Source organism: Balaenoptera borealis (assembly GCF_965194805.1).
Source record: "Balaenoptera borealis genome assembly, chromosome: 4".
Classification (NCBI taxonomy): domain Eukaryota; kingdom Metazoa; phylum Chordata; class Mammalia; order Artiodactyla; family Balaenopteridae; genus Balaenoptera; species Balaenoptera borealis.
Window position 1 is genome coordinate 130,174,251 of NC_138861.1, and position 18,756 is coordinate 130,193,006.

Sequence of the window (18,756 nt, forward strand, 5' to 3'; positions counted from 1 at the left end):
AACGTGAAAAGGGGATCAAAAATGTATTTGAAGAAATTATGGCTGAAAACTTCCCAAACCTGAAGAAGGAAACAGATATCCAGGTACAGGAAGCATAGAGGGTCCCAAACAAGATAAACCCAAACAGACCTACACCAAAACATATTATAATAAAAATGGCGAAGGTTAAAGATAAAGAGAGGACTCTAAAGGCAGCAAGAGAAAAACAAAGAGTTAATTACAAAGGAACCCCCAGAAGGCTATCAGCTGATTTCTCTACAGAAATGTTGCAGGCCAGAATGGACTGGCAAGATACTGTCAAAGTCCTGAAAGGGAAAAGTCTGCAACCTAGGATACTCCACCCAGTAAGATCATCATTTAGAATAGAAGGAGATATAAAGAATTTCTCAGACAAGCAAAAACCAAAAGAATACAGCAGGCCTTCCCTGGTGGTCCAGTGGTTAAGACTCCACGCTCCCAGTGCAGGGGGCTCGGGTTTGATCCCTGGTCAGGGAACTAGATCCCACCTGCCACAACGAAGATCCCGTGTGCCGCAACTAAAGATCCCGCATGCCACAACAAAGATCACACATGAGGCAATGAAGATCCTGCGTGCCGCAACTAAGACCTGGCACAGCCAAATAATAAATTTTTTTTAATTAAAAAAAAATAAAGAAAAGAATACAGCGATACTAAACCTATCCTAAAGGAAACAGTGAAAGGTCTTCTCTAAACAGAAAAGAAGAATCTATAGGAAAGAGAAAATCACAATTGGAAAGTAAATCACTTAAATAAGCTAGTACACAGATTAAAAAAGAAAAAAAGAAATTAAATTTCTGTGAAAGTGATAACCACAGTGAACAGCAAAAGGATGAAAGTGAAGATGTGAAAAAGGACATCAAGGGCTTCCCTGGTGGCGCAGTGGTTAAGAATCCGCCTGCCAATGCAGGGGACACGGGTTCGAGCCCTGGTCTGGGAAGATCCCACATGCCGCGGAGCAACTAAGCCCCTGTGCCACAGCTACTGAGCCCGCGTGCTGCAACTACTGAAGGCTGTGGGCCTAGAACCTGTGCTCCGCAACAAGAGAAGCCCACGCACGGCAACGAAGGGTAGCCTCCACTTGCCTCAACTAGAGAAAGCCCGCGCGCAGCAATGAAGACCCAACGCAGCCAAAAATAAATAAAATAAATAAATTTAAAAAAAAATGTTTACCACAATTATGGGCTTGCCTGGTGGCGCAGTGGTTGAGAATCTGCCTGCCAATGCAGGGGACACGGGTTCGAGCCCTGGTCTGGGAAGATCCCACATGCCGCGGAGCAACTGGGCCCGTGAGCCACAACTGCTGAGCCTGCGCGTCTGGAGCCTGTGCTCCGCAACAAGAGAGGCCGCAACAGTGAGAGGCCCACGCACCGCGATGAAGAGTGGCTCTTGCCTGCCACAACTAGAGAAAGCCCTCGCACAGAAACGAAGACCCAACACAGCCAAAATAAATAAATAAATAGCGTTCCCTTATAAAAAAAAAAAAGGACATCAAAATCATAAAATGTGGGGGAAGAGAGTAAGAAAATGTAGAGTTTTTTTTCCCCCTAGAATATATTTGAGCCTATATGACCACCAGTCTAAGGCAAGTAGAGATAGGAAGGGGTTAAACATACCTGAAAAACAGGGTAACCACAAATCAAAAACATAAAATAGATTCACAAAAACCAAAAAGAAGAGAACGTAAGTATAATACAAAAGAAAATCATCAAACCACAAAAGGAAAAACAAAAAGAAAGGGACAAAGAAGAAATACAAAATCAACAGGAAAACAAGGTTTAAAATGGCAATAAATACATATCTATCAATAATTACTTTAAATGTCAATGGACTAAATGCTCCAATCAAAAGACACAGAGTGGCAGACTGGATAAAAAAACAAGAGCTTACACAATAGGCTGCCTACAAGAGACCCACTTTAGGGCAAAGGACACACACAGATTGAAAGTGAGGGGAAGGAAAAAGATATTTCATGCTACCGGAAATAACAAGAAAGCAGGGGTAGCAATACTCGTATCAGACAAAATAGCCTTTAAAACAAAGGCCATAAAGAAAGATAAAGAAGGACACTATATAATGATAAAAGGATCAATAAAAGGATTTTACACTCAGCACCCAAATACATAAAACAAATACTAAACAGACATACAGGGAGAAATCAACAGGAATACAATAATAGTAGGAGACTTTAACACCCCACTCACATAGATGGACAGAGCTTCCGGACAAAGAATTAATAAGGCAACAGAGGGCTTCCCTGGTGGCGCAGTGGTTGAGAGTCTGCCTGCCAGTGCAGGGGACACGGGTTCGAGCCCTGGTCTGGGAAGATTCCACATGCCGCGGAGCGACTGGGCCCGTGAACCACAATTACTGAGCCTGCGCGTCTGGAGCCTGTGCTCCGCAACAAGGGAGGCCACGATAATGAGAGGCCCATGCACCGCGATGAAGAGTGGCCCCCACTTGCCGCAACTGGAGAAAGCCCTCGCACAGAAATGAAGACCCAGCACAGCCATAAATAAATAAACCCAAAAGTTAAAAAAAAAAAAAAAGTTTAAATAAGGCAACAGAGATCCTAAATGATACAATAGAACAGTTAGATTTAATTAATATTTTCATGACATTACATCCAAAAAGAAACAGAATACATATTCTTTTCAAGTACACATGGAACATTCTCTAGGACTGATGACATACTAGGGCACAAAACAAGCCTCAACAAATTTAAGAGTATAGAAATTATCTCAAGCATCTTTTCTGACCACAACAGCATGAAACTAGAAAGACCAAGTTCTGAGAACTTACCAGGCCAGTTTCCACACAAAAACCTCTTGCAGACAATGCAAGAGGAAGCTCTGGGAAAAGAAGGGAAGAGGCACTGCCAACAGAGCAGACCCATTTGGAGCATTCAAGAAAACACTGGGGCTTCCCTGGTGGCGCAGTGGTTGAGAGTCTGCCTGCCAATGCAGGGGACACGGATTCGAGCCCTGGTCTGGGAGGATCCCACATGCCGCGGAGCGACAGAGCCCGTGAGCCACAACTACTGAGCCTGCACGTCTGGAGCCTGTGCTCCGCAACAGGAGAGGCCGCGATAGTGAGAGGCCCGCGCACCGCGATGAAGAGTGGCCCCCGCTTGCTGCAAGTGGAGAAAGCCCGCGCACAGAAACGAAGACCCAGCACAGCCAAAAATAATAAATAAATAATAAAAATAAAGGAATTCCTTTAAAAAAAAAAAAAAAAGAAAACACTGGATTCATCAACAGCCCCTTTGGAATACTTGAATAATAGGCTGAGCAGGTGGCGATGAAAAGGTACAATCTGTGCTGCAAACTACAGGTACCAAAACTTAAAGGTATGTGCTAGAATAAGAGCCAGTGCCTGCAGAGGTGGTATCTGAACTGTGGTTTGAAATACCGAAGAAAATATTATAGAAAGAGAAGATGTTGGAGATTTAAAAACAAAGGGTTGTTGAGAGTTTTAGCAACATTACATGAATGGATTTTGGTCTTAGAGCAAGTCTGAGCAGGTAGACAGTGGAAGGAAAGATATCTCAAGCTCCAAACCACCTGGGAAAAAGTACGCAAAAAGACTTCTAACTAAGGGAAGAATAGACTACGATACAAACAACTGGGCACGTTCCACCAAATTATCAATGGGAAGCGTTTACAGTGGAGCACTGGTTTCCAAGCTCAAGCTCTATAACTGGCCTCAGGCCTGAGAAATCCAGAATTCTTTTGCTAATGCAGTTAATTTTAAAATAAAAGTAAAAATCTGAAGTATCAAGAAGGCTTAAGGACAGAGGAGACTGAGTCTCTTCAGACCCCAATCTCAAATCCTGGTGGCCAACACAGAACGAGGCTGAGGTGCTGTTTAATGCTCTGAACCAGTGGGCATCGGGGGGTACCAAGCTGCACCTCTGGAGGGAGGGGAGAGGATGCAACAGACGATGACAGTGCTCCCCACTGAAACCCTCAGGTGCCTCTCTACCCCGTCCCAAACTAACAGGGGCTCACACACACCAACAGGTGCAATCCTCACTGGTACCTCCAAGCTCTCTGGTGTTAAATGGCCACCCAGGGGCCCTTGGCCTTGTCCACCAGGACGGTTGGCACCACGAGTGCAAATATAACATGAGAAAGAGCTATGCCACATGCTCTCTCGCAGGCATCATTTTCCAGACACCACCCCCAGTACCTGGCTTATGTTGCAGAACCATAACATAGGTCACCACTGGCTTGAGGAGAAGGACCACACATTTGAGAGCTGCAGGTAGTTCGCTCTGGAGCTATGGGGCATATGAGAAATGACTTAAATAACCGGTCCCAATTTACCCACAGAGGAGGGAAGGCTCATTATCTCCCTTTGAGAAGGCTCAAAAGTTCCCAAGAGGAGAAGACTGTGGTAGGACCAGTCAACCTCCTTTCTCTGTGCACCTTCTGAATCCTGGCACCTCCAAAGCTAAAATAATAAACATGGACTTTAAGAATATAATTCAAGGCTGGGAAGCAGCTCTCTCAGTTAACATAATAAGGAATAGGACTCAAGCCAGCAAGCAGTCAATCTTTGCCGTTCAAAAGGTACGGACCGTTTTTCAAGTGCTCCGCCAGGAAGATATACCACTGAGAGTGTCTTCCCCTGCCCTGCCCGGCAGCACAGCTGGACCGAGCAGAGACCGGCCGACCATCCACCCCGAGGGCCAGACTCACAGAAGGAAGAGCTACAGGAGGGGGGGAAAGGGGCACGCACTAAGGGGCTAAAGGGGTCCAAGGTCTTAGGTGAAAAGAGCAGGCTTACAGGGGACAAGGAGACTCTTCACCAGTACCCTTCTGAATTGTGTCAAAAGTACAAATATTACTTATTCAAAACACAAGCATAACGTTAGAAGTAAAAGAAAATAAAGAATGGCGATCATTATGTGAATGTAACATTACCTGAACATAAAATGTGTAAAATCAATAGCTCTTTGGGTGGTAAAGTGAGAGGACTAGGTATACTGGTATGTAAAAACAAATAATAATGTAAAGACATCAAAGAACCACAGGAATACATAATGCAAAACTAGATGAGCTACTGTAGCACTGTCAGCCACTTTAGGTTTCCTATATGCAAGTCTTTTTTTCAAAATAAAAATTATAATCATCATCTGCTTAGCAATGCATCATAACCAGCTGTGCAAGACATTAACCTGACCACTACACTAAAATTTTCGGAGATAACAAAACAAATACCAAAAGTCATTAACAACCCCTCAAAAATTGTTATTTTTATCATTTTCGACTTATTTAGGTTATCTTTTTTGTCACATAAATGTTTGGCTTTTGAAAACCTTCATGGTAAAAAAAAATTAACTGCTGAGAAAATTAAGATCTTAGAGAAAAACAGTAAAAGCCATTAAAAATATTTTCAGCTTTATAAAAATAAACAATTAAAACAGCATATTAAAATAAGGCAAACCAATAACATTTTCCACTTAAACTGTAGTGAAGACTATATTATGAATTTCCATTTTCCATCACCTGCACTTCAGAAATCTTTCAAGAACCTCAAGCAACCCCACTCCCTACATCAAGCAGTTTCAGCAATATGGTGATGCTTAAAAATGTATTTTGCTTGCAGATAATACATTATGATATGTTTCACGTGTCAATTTGGCTCGATGGTAGTACCCAGCTATTTAATCAAATAGTAACCTAGGTGTTGCTGTGAAGGTGTTTTATAGACGTGGGTAACATCTACAATCAGCTGACTTTAAATAAAGGAGATTACTGTCAAAGCTGTGTGTGGCCTTCATCCAAACAAAGGCCTTAACTGCAAAACTGCAGAGCAGTTCTGCCTCAAGACTGAAGTGTCATCAACTCCTGTCTGAGTTTCCAGCCTACAGATTCCAACCCGCCACCCACACAATCATGTGAGCCAATTCCTTGAAAACACACACACACACACACACCCCCGTCCATTGGTTCTGTTTCTCTGGAGATCCTAACCGATCAATGCACATTCAGAGAGACATTTTATGTGTAGATCTCTGTTTCAGTATTCTTTATCTTTCTGATTTTATGATCCTACTTCCCTTAGGCCCACCTATACCATCTCAGCTCCCATCCTCCTCATGGAACCCACCAAATAAAATTCTTGGGACTGAGTTTCCTTTTCCAAGTTTTTGTTTAACAATATCTACACCTCTGCTTTTCTATTTCCATCCCTCGGGCCCTTCTTTTTCTAAAGATTATGAAAGAACAGTAATGAAAATAATTGGCATAAACTAGGATGAAAATTCTCATAATATATAGATATATATTTACATTACAAATTCCTGCAGCAGAGAGACTTGAGATTGCAAAAGACTATCTACAGTCTCATAGCTCTTTAACTATATGCTTTTAAAGGTAAGGTACATTGTAAGCTGGGATTTTCATTCTAACACAGAGCTCAGAAATGTTTCTGTGCGGGACATCAGCTCAGTGCTTTGTGACCACCTAGAGGGGTGGGATAGGGAGGGTGGGAGGGAGATGCAAAAGGGAGGGGATATGGGGATATATGTATACATACAGCTGATTCACGTTGTTGTACAGCAGCAATTAACACACCATTGTGAAGCAATTATACTCCAATAAAGGTGTTTAAAAAAAAAAAAACAAAGAAATGTTTCTGGGCAATTAGCACTGCAATTGGGAAATAAAAGTTAAAGGAAAAGTATAATTTCATTTACAGAAATCAAATTCTAAATCCATAAAAAGAATATGCTTATTTTGAAATCCAAACATCCTTATTCATGGATAACTTCTTTTTTAATGATGAAGTATATAAACTTCAGAGTTATAGAAGAATTGTCTAGTTAGATATTTCAACAGTACTTTAATGCTAAACTTTCAAGGTATTCAGGTTCCTTAAAATTTAAACATTTCAATGCTTTGTCAACTGGAATCAATATCTATTAACTTAGCTTTATACATGCCTTAAATAGTACAAAGAAAAACATATTTTAAATATTTAAAACAATAATCACATCCTCACCTCCCACATCAACCTGTAATCCATATTTTCATCCAAGTCTTCGGGCATTCTCTTCTCTCCAGCAAATGGTCCAAACTTTTCACCCTGAGTAGTAATGATTACATTGAAAAAGGATTAGTATAATAATCAATAATCAAGTTACTAAAATAAACTATTTCTCCTCTTCTGGAAAAATTTTTTTCTCCAAAGCCTTATGCCCAATGATTGAGATACATTTAAAATATTAATTTACCCAACACAAGATATTTACATATTTAAAATCTAACTTAATCTATTTTTAGCCGAAGAGCCTAAATCCACAACACAGGAGCCAACATGAAAGGGTTAAATCGCTCAACATTTAAATTCAGACAAGGCTTGAACACTATACTTACATGTTTCAAACCTCTGCAGCCACTGGCAAGTGGTCTTAAAATGAGAAGCACTGCGTCTTGCCTGACTTGAGACAAGCCCACCAGGCAGAAAACCACCTGGTTTCCATAAAAATCATAAATTCGTCCCAATCATGAACAAGAAAGAAGTAGACTTGCCATCCTCAGAGGAAGACTGTTCATAAACAAAGTTTAGATTCTCCTGCCAATCTTTCAAACAACCAAGGGGCACTCTATAAACCAGGGCTTCTCAAAGTGCACACTTCGAATCACCAGCATGAGAGTCACCAGCGTCGCTTATTACAAATTCAGAATCCTGTGCTTATTAAAATCAGAATCTCTGGGAGTGCGATGTGTGGAGCTGCATTTGGACAAGTTCCCAGGTGAGAGCTGCTGGCAGACACCAGGAGTGGCCCCGGCAGGGAGGGACCCGTGAGGCAGGGTGAAAGGGTAAGCAAAACTGTTCTCGCAACTAAGGCAACCAAAGCAGGAGTGGAGAGACAGAGAGGGTGGGATCACGCTTGTCCAGCCAGACGATCCACAGACGTGTGTGCAGAGAGGGTAGGGGGTCACGCATGCCCTCGTGAGCCTCCTCCAAACCTGCCTGTGACTATTCTACAGAAGAACCCTTCCCTTCATTGGGAGGTGGACGAACTTTTTTTTTTTAATTTTTTTTTTTTTACATCTTTATTAGAGTATAATTGCTTTACAATGGTGTGTTAGTTTCTCCTTTATAACAAAGTGAATCAATTATACATATGTCCCCATATCTCTTCCCTCTTGCATCTCTTTCCCTCCCACCCTCCCTATCCCACCCCTCTAGGTGGTCACAAAGCACCGAGCTGATCAAGGAGGTGGACAAACGTTTGATGAACATTTGTCAGGGGGAAAAATAACCACCAAAACAATGTTTCAAGGCATATAAATGACTTAATGAACAACAGAAAACCCAACTCCAGGCAACAGTCAAATGTTAAAACTTACAGGATTTACAACTAGCCCCTCATGTTACAGACAAAGAAAAGAGGTTCTGAAAAGTCACAAGTAATGGCAAAGCTTTGAAGACCTACTGTTTAATGTTAACTTGGAGGCAGAAAATGCTACAGAGATCCCTGAAATCAAGACGATCATCCTAAATAAACCAAAAACAAGTACACCAAAGAGACAGGGAGACTGCTATTTGGCTATTTCAGGCAACCTGGAAGACAGACCAAATATTAAGGTGTGTTTTTGGTAATAAATTTGAGGATTTGGTATTAATACATATATAGTCCAACTTTTCACTCCACTTTGTCATGTATTTAGCCTTTATCAACTATTGCAGAAGGAAATCGTCTGAGTACACGCTTTCCAATGCAAGAGATCTACCCATGCCAGTCAGTTCCTCTTTGCAGTACAAATTTGGAGGAAATAGAAAATTGTATCAATCAATTCAGCAGTATTCAAAGGACTGAAAAGAAAGGGATGGAAACCCAAGTAAATGCACTGGGCTTGGGGAAAAAAGCCTGCTTGGATGCAGGCCTAGGAAGATTATTAAAGGACTTAACAGCTTTGAAAATTCAAAATAAGAATCAGGACCGTGAGTTTAAAGCCTTACTATTAATAGTGAGCAATCACTCTATCATAAACTCTAACTATAATAAATACGGCTTTCAATTTTTTTTTCCTCAGCCAAGAAATACATTTTGCATCTCAGCCTAGCATATTCACATCTATACAGCTGACAACACGGTTTGAACTGTGTGGGTCCACTTAAATGCAGGTATTTTAATTACACCATCCTGGTCGGTTGAATGCACCAGTGTGGAAGAACCACAGATGTGGAGGGCCAACTACAAATTCTGTGTGCATTTACCCCCTTGTTGTTCAAAGGTCAAGTGTACACAGAAACACACTTATAAAACTAACATGTAAATTTTTAAAAATAATACTACCCTTCCTCTGTACAATGTATTCCATACTGCCTACTCTATTTTACTTCACTTTTGAAAAAATACTAGTTTTGACCCAATAAAGTTAATTTCACAACTCACCAATGGGTTGCAATCCAATCTGAAAAACACTGACATAAAAACACAGATGGAGGAGATAAATTTCTAAGTATATTTGGCTTTCTCGATTTGGTAAAATTGCCTTCAAAGTACACTAGTGAGTATACTGGAATGATGTGGTCAAATAAACTTGAGTTTCTGTAGCTGCAAGATTACAAAAATATAAACAGTCAACTCTTAGTTATCCATACACTTGTGGTAAGAAACACTGCCGATAATTAAACCAATTTATATTTGGTTTTTGATGAGGATTTTATACTTACTTGACCCACTCCAGGCCTTCCCCCAAAGATCCCAGCACCTACTACCCACCCCCTTCTCTCTTTGTTCACTGTCATTTCTACTATACAAACAGCCCTTTCTTATCATCACAGTTTTAATGTATACACTGCTTTGTTCACTAACCATTTCCTATGATATTTCTAACCTAAGAATAAGCCTCTCCTGCCTCAGTAGGCTTCAAACCTGCTCGGGTAACATACCCGTGAAAGGAAGATTTAGGGCACGCACCCATGGGTAATTTTTTTCTTTGAGTTGAACCATATGATATTGCCAGTATTTGACCATTTTTGAGCTATAAAAATTAAAATTTTTCATAGGATTCATTATAATATAAATTACATATACATGTGCATGAGCATATTAAACACCTAAAGTGAGGTTCATAATTAATGGTAGGAAGGAAACTAATGTTTCAAACTATCGTCTTGAAAATTTCGAAAATTTCTAGTTGACTTCCTATCATCATTGGTTTTACTTTTTGTGATTTAGCTGCTGAAGATCTCATACCAGCAGGAGAAAAACTATCAACTCTACCATTTTCTTGCTGTTAATGTGCGTCAGCATTATTATTATTACCTTCAACCTGTGACTACATTACAAAAAACCTTCCTAGATTTCTTCACTTCTAACAATCTGAAGAGTCACTATCTCAAATGCTTACAAGGTGAGGCAGGAGAGCAGCACAACATTAGACAACAAACATGTGAAGGACACAGTAGGGAGTGGCCAGGAGGTGAGTTGGAGGGCATGCCCATTTAAAAAGCTTTTCAACTCCAACTGACTGTTGCTATATCACAGGGGGAGCCCAATGTTGCCAGATATCTGCAAATATTTTAGTGAAGCTGACAACTCAAATTTGTTCGTGAAATCACTACTATTCTACATTGGCAATGAATTTCAAGTTTTCAAAATTCTGCGCAGATCAAATAAAATGTGATTGTAAGATAAATTCAACCTGTAGATACCAAATGTCCAAGTCAAACTCACTTCTCAGACTGGCCCAATGCTGAGCCTACAGTGGTGCTTCTTTGCTGTTTCTAAAAAAGGCAGATAAATATCCATTCAATTTGGGACCCACTGGGCTAGACAATAACTTCTAATAAAAAATGTACGATTGCAAACATGTGGGCGATTTTCTCTCATTTTGATTAATATTATTAGCAGGAATTTGAAACCAAGATTTACTGCAGCTATCTCTCTTAGAATAATGGGAAAAGCACTACCTGAGTATTCCAGGGATCTGGATCCTAATCCTTGCTCTGTCACTAATTATCTGTGACACATTAGGCTGTCACAAACTTGTGAGCTTCAGTTTCCTCACCTATAGAACTGAGAAATTTGGATTAGCTGATTTCTAAGATTCCTTCCAGCTCTCAAATCCTATTAGAGAGAGCTTCCACAGACCAAATTTAGAACAATTTGGGGATCAAAGAGAACAAGAGTATAATTGAATGAAACACATTAACAAATTCTTAAGGCCACAATGATTGCTAGAGAGAGGAAAAAAAAGAATTTTTTAAATGTCTCATTTGCTGGCATAACAGCTTACTAAAATTAATAAAGAGAAAGAACTAAGCATCTTGTCCTATCTTTCAACAATTACGCTACTTCAGGATAAGCAGACAGCAGCAAACGATGAAGGAAGGCTCTTCTTTACAGAGGAATGCTAACTTATGAATAAAGGAGGAACATTCAAGTGAAATCCCCATTTTGAAATCCCTAATAATGTAACTGATTCAGGGAAGGATGATCAATGGATGCTAAAACCATCAGGTAAAAGGTTGATAGTAAAATAGGTATTCATACACTATCAGCTCACAGATTACCAGTTAAGCACAAATTATCTTTACAATGGAAAAATTACGTTAACCCGGTGCTGGTATTACTCAGGGAAAAACCAGATATTATATGCCCTCTGCTAAAACGCAGTATGAAGTAAATCATTCTAGCCCCTCATTCCCCAGTGTCTGCCATAGGGATGTGACAGGAGTGTTTGCTAAACTCTCCAGGCACCTCCAGAGGCCAAAGGGCAAGTGAACATGCACAGAACTCTTCCCGCTTGTCCTGCCTCTCACCCAGAGCCTGGGGAGATCCTGCTACCTAGGAAGAGCGCACACGGATAAAACACGTTGAGAGAGGGAAGGGGATGCTTTCTATGTTCCCTCCTGTCTCCCACTGCCAAAACTGCACTCTCTTCTGCAACATAAAAAGTATCCAGAGGGTAGAGAGAAGTGTTTAATACACAATGTCAGTGTGTTTCAGAAAAAAAAAAAAGTAAAATAATCTATATCTAACTCTCAGATGAGAAGAAATACAGAAAATAGAGGAACATTAAATAATGTGCCTTGGAAAACCATCAGATAAATCCAGATTGTGAGATACACCACAAACAATTAGCTTGATCTCTTCAGAAAGTAACTGTTATTTTTTCAAAAACGGTATGGAAACAGGGAAACTGTGAAAGAGAGATTTAATAGACATAACCAAGTATAATAGGTGGTCCTTGAGGATCCTGGTTCGAAAATAAACAGCTATAAAAACATCCTGGAGGCACTTGGAGTAATTTGAATATGGGCTGGAATTAAAAGACATTAGGAAATCACTATTATTTTCGTTGGATGTTAAAATGATAGTATGGCTACTTGAGAAAATGTCCTTATGCTAAAATATGGAGGAATGGTCATAATATCTATAATTTACTTTGAAATGGTTCAGCAAATAAAAAATATATACATATAGATGAAATAAGTTATATTCAAGTGAATCAATCTGCAGTTGAATCATTTATATGTAAAATAATGATGTTTTTCACAGAAGGAGTCTAGAGTCCTCACTTAGAACATAATTATATTTCAGTGCTAAGGTACTATGCATGTGTGTGCTCTTGCAATACAAGTAGGTCATCAATAAAGTACATTTCCAAAAAGTTCAATATGAAAAATATCCAATCTGCTTTCCCTACTATGACTGCCCAGGTAGAGACAAGTTGCTTCCCTATATCCATTCTCCTTAGTACTAGAATGCTGACCTTGTTGCGGGTGCTAATGTATCCAGGTAGAAAAAAGACATTACCAGTTCCCCATTTAGACAGAGAAGACAGCTAACAACATGGAAGCAGAAATCACTGTATGAACTTACTACAAAAGCTCTTAAATGAGAGCTAAGTCAGGAGGTACACCCTAATGCCTTGGTTACTTCCTCTTTCTCCTCACCTGGAATCAAAGCATGATAGCTGGGGCTAAAGGAGCCATTTTGAGGCCGAGAGAACTGCAAAGACTTCCACCCTGACATTTTGAGCCACTGAACTGATAGCAGCAAATGCTCACCTTGTTATAGAGAGAACATAACCCCCAAGCTTTAGATTACTACAGTAGTCTCTTACTCTGAGCTGATACAGCAAATATCAGGCAAAAGAAATGCACTAGTGCCCAGGATATAGCAGAATTATTCTTTATGAAATTCATCAGTTATAATATGAATATGAAATGGGAAATGCAGGAGAGTTGTGAAGGAGAAGTGATTCTGGAACATGGTGACCTGAATGCAGCACCTTTTCCTTTAACCCCAACTCTAAGCCACTTGCTTCTCTTGAGCAAAACAACTTCTACTAGCATGTATGAGTAACTGTGTATAAGTGAAGCCTTAGGTTCTGGCACAGAACTGGTGTGAGGCATTCTCTAAAGTGGGCTGAGTAATTAACTGAAAAACAGCAGAAGAGTGCTAAGGACTGGCAACTAGGGGATCCTGAGAAGAACCTGAAAGGCAGAGAAGGCTGGGGCCATAGCCCACAGTCCTTCCCATCCTTGCAGCCCAGGAAAGTGCAAGAAGACCAGAAAGCCAACAGGGAACTGACAGTCTATCTGTCACTGCAGGCCCATGACAATAGAGACCCCTTTGCCTACAGGGAAGGAGTGATACCACAGAGTGTTCTTCAATAACCAGTCTTGAGCTTCGATAAAACAACCAAGGCAAATTGCCTGTAAAAAGGGGCCCAGCTGCCTATGAAGGAGACCAAGCAGAAAAATGATATCCATACTCTGTAAAACAGAACATCTGTAGGAGACAGAGTACTTTAATTAAAAGGAATTATGTCGGGAATTCCCTGGCGGTCCATTGGTTAGGACTCCGCGCTCACTGCCGAGGGCCCAGGTTCAATCCCTGGTCAGGGAACTAAAATCACACAAGCCATGCGGTGTGGCCAAAAATAAAAAAATTAGTTAATTAATTAATTGGAATATGTCAATTACATAAGAGAATTTAAGAAGACTCAAGTACAGCACTCAAAAAAAAAACCTTTTAAAAGTGAAAAAAAACATAATTTCCTAGTTAAATATTTTTAGAGAATAAATTGAAAGAGAAATATAACAACCTGAGAATCACTTACCCAGTCAGGAAATCCTTTACAGTCAGATGGGAAGGAGAGCTACTTGATGATATAACACAGATTCAGAGAGAATATTATCCACATGATTTAATGAGAAAAAGAACCATAAAAAGTCTCTCACTACACAAATTAACCAGAACAAAGGACAAAAATTAGAAGAAAATGAATAGCTAGTGTATATACACACCTGGGTATGCAGAATATACAAGTTAAATAACAACTCTTGAAACAAGGGATATACTTTTAAAAGAAATTCTATTAAGTAACACACCATTTCATCAAAACTTAGGAATCTGGGGGGAAGAAAGGCAGGAAGATAAAAGCATCCCCAAAGTTGCAAGGCAGGCAGAGGTTGGGGGGAGGGCTGAGTGGTGGCAGGAAGAAAGGAGAAGAGGGAACTAATAGAGAAATGAACATCTTGTGGAAGAAATCATATTTTTCGTGGAGAAAATGGTTGAGGCTCTAGCTATCAGATAAAAAAATCATGTGCATCGGATTATGAAAGAGGAAGAAGAAGTAAATCACTAGAGAAAAAGAAGAGTAGAGCTAATAAATTAACAGGAGGGGGGAAAAGAATGAATAGTGACTTGAACAGACAGCAAAAATAAGGAAAATTCAAAATAAGTTATAACAATATAAAATAAGTAATGAGTGTAAAGATGACAAGAATAAAAATCAATTATATCAGTCATTACACTACATATGAAAACGCTAAATTCTCTTATTAAATGAGATTATAATACTGCATTATGAAATATAACCTAGCTAAAATGATTACACAAAGATAAAACAAAATGATAAAAAGTAAATTAAAATGAGTATTCAAAGATATACAGATAAAAGCAAAGAAAAGAAAGGCAATAGCGTACCATACAAGGTTAAATTAACAGCTGAATGCACTAAACAGAATAAAGCATAATGTTATGTAATGATATAAAGCATATTTATGAAGAACATAGAACAGTGAGAAACCAGTAGCATAGAAATCTTAAAAAAACGCAAGAACTAGAGTGGGAGATTGTAAAATACCTTTCAAAATTGGACAGATAGGTTAAGTAATAAAAAATAATAAATAAAAATATACAGAAAATGCCATTAATCTTAAAACTTTCAAAGTTCAATATCCATCAAAGATTTAGAAAGACTATCACTCCTACCCTAAAAATAAGAAAGTCTGATAAACTATAAAATCATAACTTTTCTTGAAGAGTGCACTGGCTTACCTATGGCGGATCACAGAAGGAGGAGTTGCCGGCCACCACACAAGCAAGTAAGAAATCAATTAACATTTTAATAGTTTGCTGATGAATGCATGTGAGACAGATTGACTGTATAGAACCACTGGAAGCCCCAGACCCAAGGGGGGGTTCACACACACTTACAGACTCTTTTCCAAGGGCCTCCCCATATAAGAAAGATTGGGGGACAGAAAGAAGGATAGAGAGACTCCTTCAGTGGTGCAGAAGGAAAACAGCAGCCGCTGCAAGAATGCACAACACCCCATACCTCCTGCCCTTATCTTTCTCTCATATTAGGAGAAGCCTTTAGCTACTACAAGAACGTAGCAAACTCTGTCATCTCCAGGATACAAATAAAGATCAATTGCTGCCGAAGGAAGCAGTACAGGCTCAGGAATTTATACCACAACCTCAAAGGATTCTTACCATTGGGTGAGGTACAGGAAACACTCTCCCACAAAAGAACCAATCACTGATACAAGACAAAAGTTTGGCTCCTACGGGAAAGAGAGGTAGGAATGCTATGGAAACCCAAAGCCCAGAGCTCAGGCTGATAAACCCTAGATAAGAGTGAAGCTGGACCAAGACAGAGAACAGAGAGAACACAGACCTCGAATAACACAGCGGTCTACTATGGGGGAAGGACGAGAGCATGGCAACTTGGCGAGAGAACCCCGCTATGGTGCAGGCACCCAGGGACAGGAGAAGGCTGAGAGCAGAAGAGAGACACTGAGAAACACCTGGAGCATCCCAACCACACCGTAATCACAAGGCAACTCTAGAAGAATCTGAAGCCTGTGGTGCACTGAAAGTAACAAAAACAACAACATAATGCAAACCCACCTTATCTCCTAACTCGGTTGACCCAAACTCCCACACTAAACAGGCTGACAAAATAAAACATGTGCATATTTCCAAACATAAAGACTATTTACCACACTCTGATTGTTTCACACATGACACTGGCATTCAGTCAAAAATACAAAAATAAAAACATACAAGGAAACAAGGGAAAAAAACAGCAAATTCTGAAGAAACAGAGCAATCAGCAGAATCAGATGCAGAAATGACACAGACATTAGAACTATCAGACAAGGACTTTAACAATAACTATGGTTAATTTGTTACAGAATGTACTAGAAAAGGCAGATAACATGCAAGAACATAGGGGAAATATCAGCTAAGACATGGAGCCTATAAGAGAGAATCCAGTGAAAATGCTAGATATAAAAATCATGGTTTCAAAAATGAATTCCTTTGACAGACTCTCCAAGTAACTTAACACAGCTGAGAAAAGCAGCAGTAAACTTGAAGATTAAGGCAACAAAAATTACCTAAACAAACACAAAGTGGGAAAAGAAAAAAAGAAAAAGAAGAACAAAGAATGTAAGAGCTGTGAGACAATATCACATCAATTGGTCTGACATACATGTAATTGGAGTCCCAGAAGAGAGAAAGCTTATGCCAGAAGTAATATTTGAAGAGAAAATGGCTAAGGATTTTCCAAAAATGATAAAAGACATCAAACCACATATAAAATAAAAAAGCAAGTTTTTTTAAAAAAATTTAAAGACATCATATTCAAACTGTTAAAATGCAAAGAAAACGAGAAAAACCTTGATAGAGGAAAAAAGATTATGTGTGAAGAATGTAACTTACAGCAGACTTCTTGTCAGAAACTTTGTAAACTAAAAAAAAGAACAAGTGATATCTTCAATGAGAAAAAAAAAAACCTGTCAACCTAGAGAAGATATCTTTCAAACAATAAAGCAAAATACTTTTTTTAGAAAAACAAAAGCTGAGAAAATTCATTGCCAGCAGACCTGTGATACAAGAAATGCTCAAAGAATATGGTACCAGAATATGACACCAGACAGAAATGTAACTCAAAACAAAGAAATGAAGAGCTCCAGAAATGAAAATCAAGGTAAATAACACAATTTGCCTTATTTTTTAATTGTTCTAGAAGGTAACTGATGGTATAAAGGGAAAATAGTAAAAATGTACTGTAAGGTTTATAACACACAAAATAGATGAAAATGATGGCATAAAGGATGGGAAGGAGGAATTGCCGGTATAACAACTATATCTCACTGCCTTTTTGATATCTGTTGTCTAACAGACTTGTCAAAATCAACATGCCTTAAACCAAACTGCAGATCTTCCCCATTTAAACCTGTTGCACCAAAATCTTCCCCTATCTCAGTTGCTGGCTGACAAACCAATCCTCCCAATTTCTCAGGCTAAAACCCTTGGAATCATCTTCCCTTTCTTCCACCTATCTCATCAGCAGATTCTATCTTCGAACTACACTTCCAACACTGCCACCATCTTGGTCTAAGACACCATCACCTCTCACGTGGATTATTGCAAAAGAAGGATCTATGTTTGGATTCTCTTTTCTTATGTTGACTTACATGTTTGTATCTCAACCAATACCATACAGTCTTGATTACTATAGCTATACAGTAAATACTGAAACGGAGTAGACTGATTACTCACACTTCATTCTTTTTCAAAATTGTTTTGGCTATTGTTCTGAGTCACATTCTTTCCCCTCCAAAAAAGATCTATTCCAGTCCTAACCCCCAGAACCTAAGAATGTGACTGTTTTTTGAGACAGGGTCTTTGCAGAAATAATCAAATTAAGAATCATTAGAGTGGTCCCTAACCCAATGGCTAGTGTCCTTACAAAGAGGGGAAATTCGAAGACACACGTACAGGAAGAGAACACCATGTGAAGATGAAGGCAAAGATTGGAGTGATGCTTCTACAAGCCAAAAAACATCACCAGAAGTTAGAGGAGGGCCATGAAACAGATTTCCTCTCATAGCCTGCAGAAGGAGCTAACCCAGCTGACACCCTGATCTCAGATTTCTAATCTCCAGAACTGAGACAATAAATTTCTATTGTTTAAGCCACTCACAGTTTGTGGTATTCCGTTATGCAGCCCTCGAAAACTAATATAGATATTCTAGTTTCTTTGCCATCCCATGTAAATTTTAAAATAATCTTTTCTCAATCTACAAAAAAAATATGGCTGGGATTGTGATAAGAATTGTGTTAAACCCATGTATCTCTTTGGGGAGAATTAACATCTTTCCTATGTTGAATCTTCCAATCCATGAGCATCGTATGTCTCTACTTTTGTTTATATCTTCTTTTATTTCTTTCATCAGTGTTGTATAATTTTCTGCATACAAGTACTGTAAATGTTTTGTTAAATTTACATCTATTTCCTTTTTTTCGCAATCATAAAAAATATTTAATTTAAAAAAAAAAAAAAAGAATCCTAATAAGTCTCCCAGTTTACACATTCACCCTCTGGGTCAACTATTCTCCACACAGCAATCAGGGTGATCCTGATAAACTCAAGTCAGATCATGTAACTCCTCTGCTCA

At 39.2% G+C, this 18,756-nt stretch overlaps 1 protein-coding gene and 1 long non-coding RNA gene across 3 annotated transcripts in view; one reads left to right on the forward strand and one right to left on the reverse strand.

Moving 5' to 3' along the window:
* The window catches only part of LOC309627634, a 1,075,643-nt gene that overhangs the window by 951,850 nt on the left and 105,037 nt on the right, over nt 1-18,756 (forward strand). The window lies entirely within an intron of this gene.
* PRDM5 (PR/SET domain 5) overlaps nt 1-18,756 on the reverse strand; it is a 226,103-nt gene that overhangs the window by 200,407 nt on the left and 6,940 nt on the right. For both annotated transcript variants that reach the window (XM_082389642.1, XM_082389643.1), the window contains exon 2: nt 7,030-7,113. In XM_082389642.1, the coding sequence (XP_082245768.1) occupies nt 7,030-7,113 (84 nt within the window). The remainder of the gene's footprint in view (nt 1-7,029; nt 7,114-18,756) is intronic.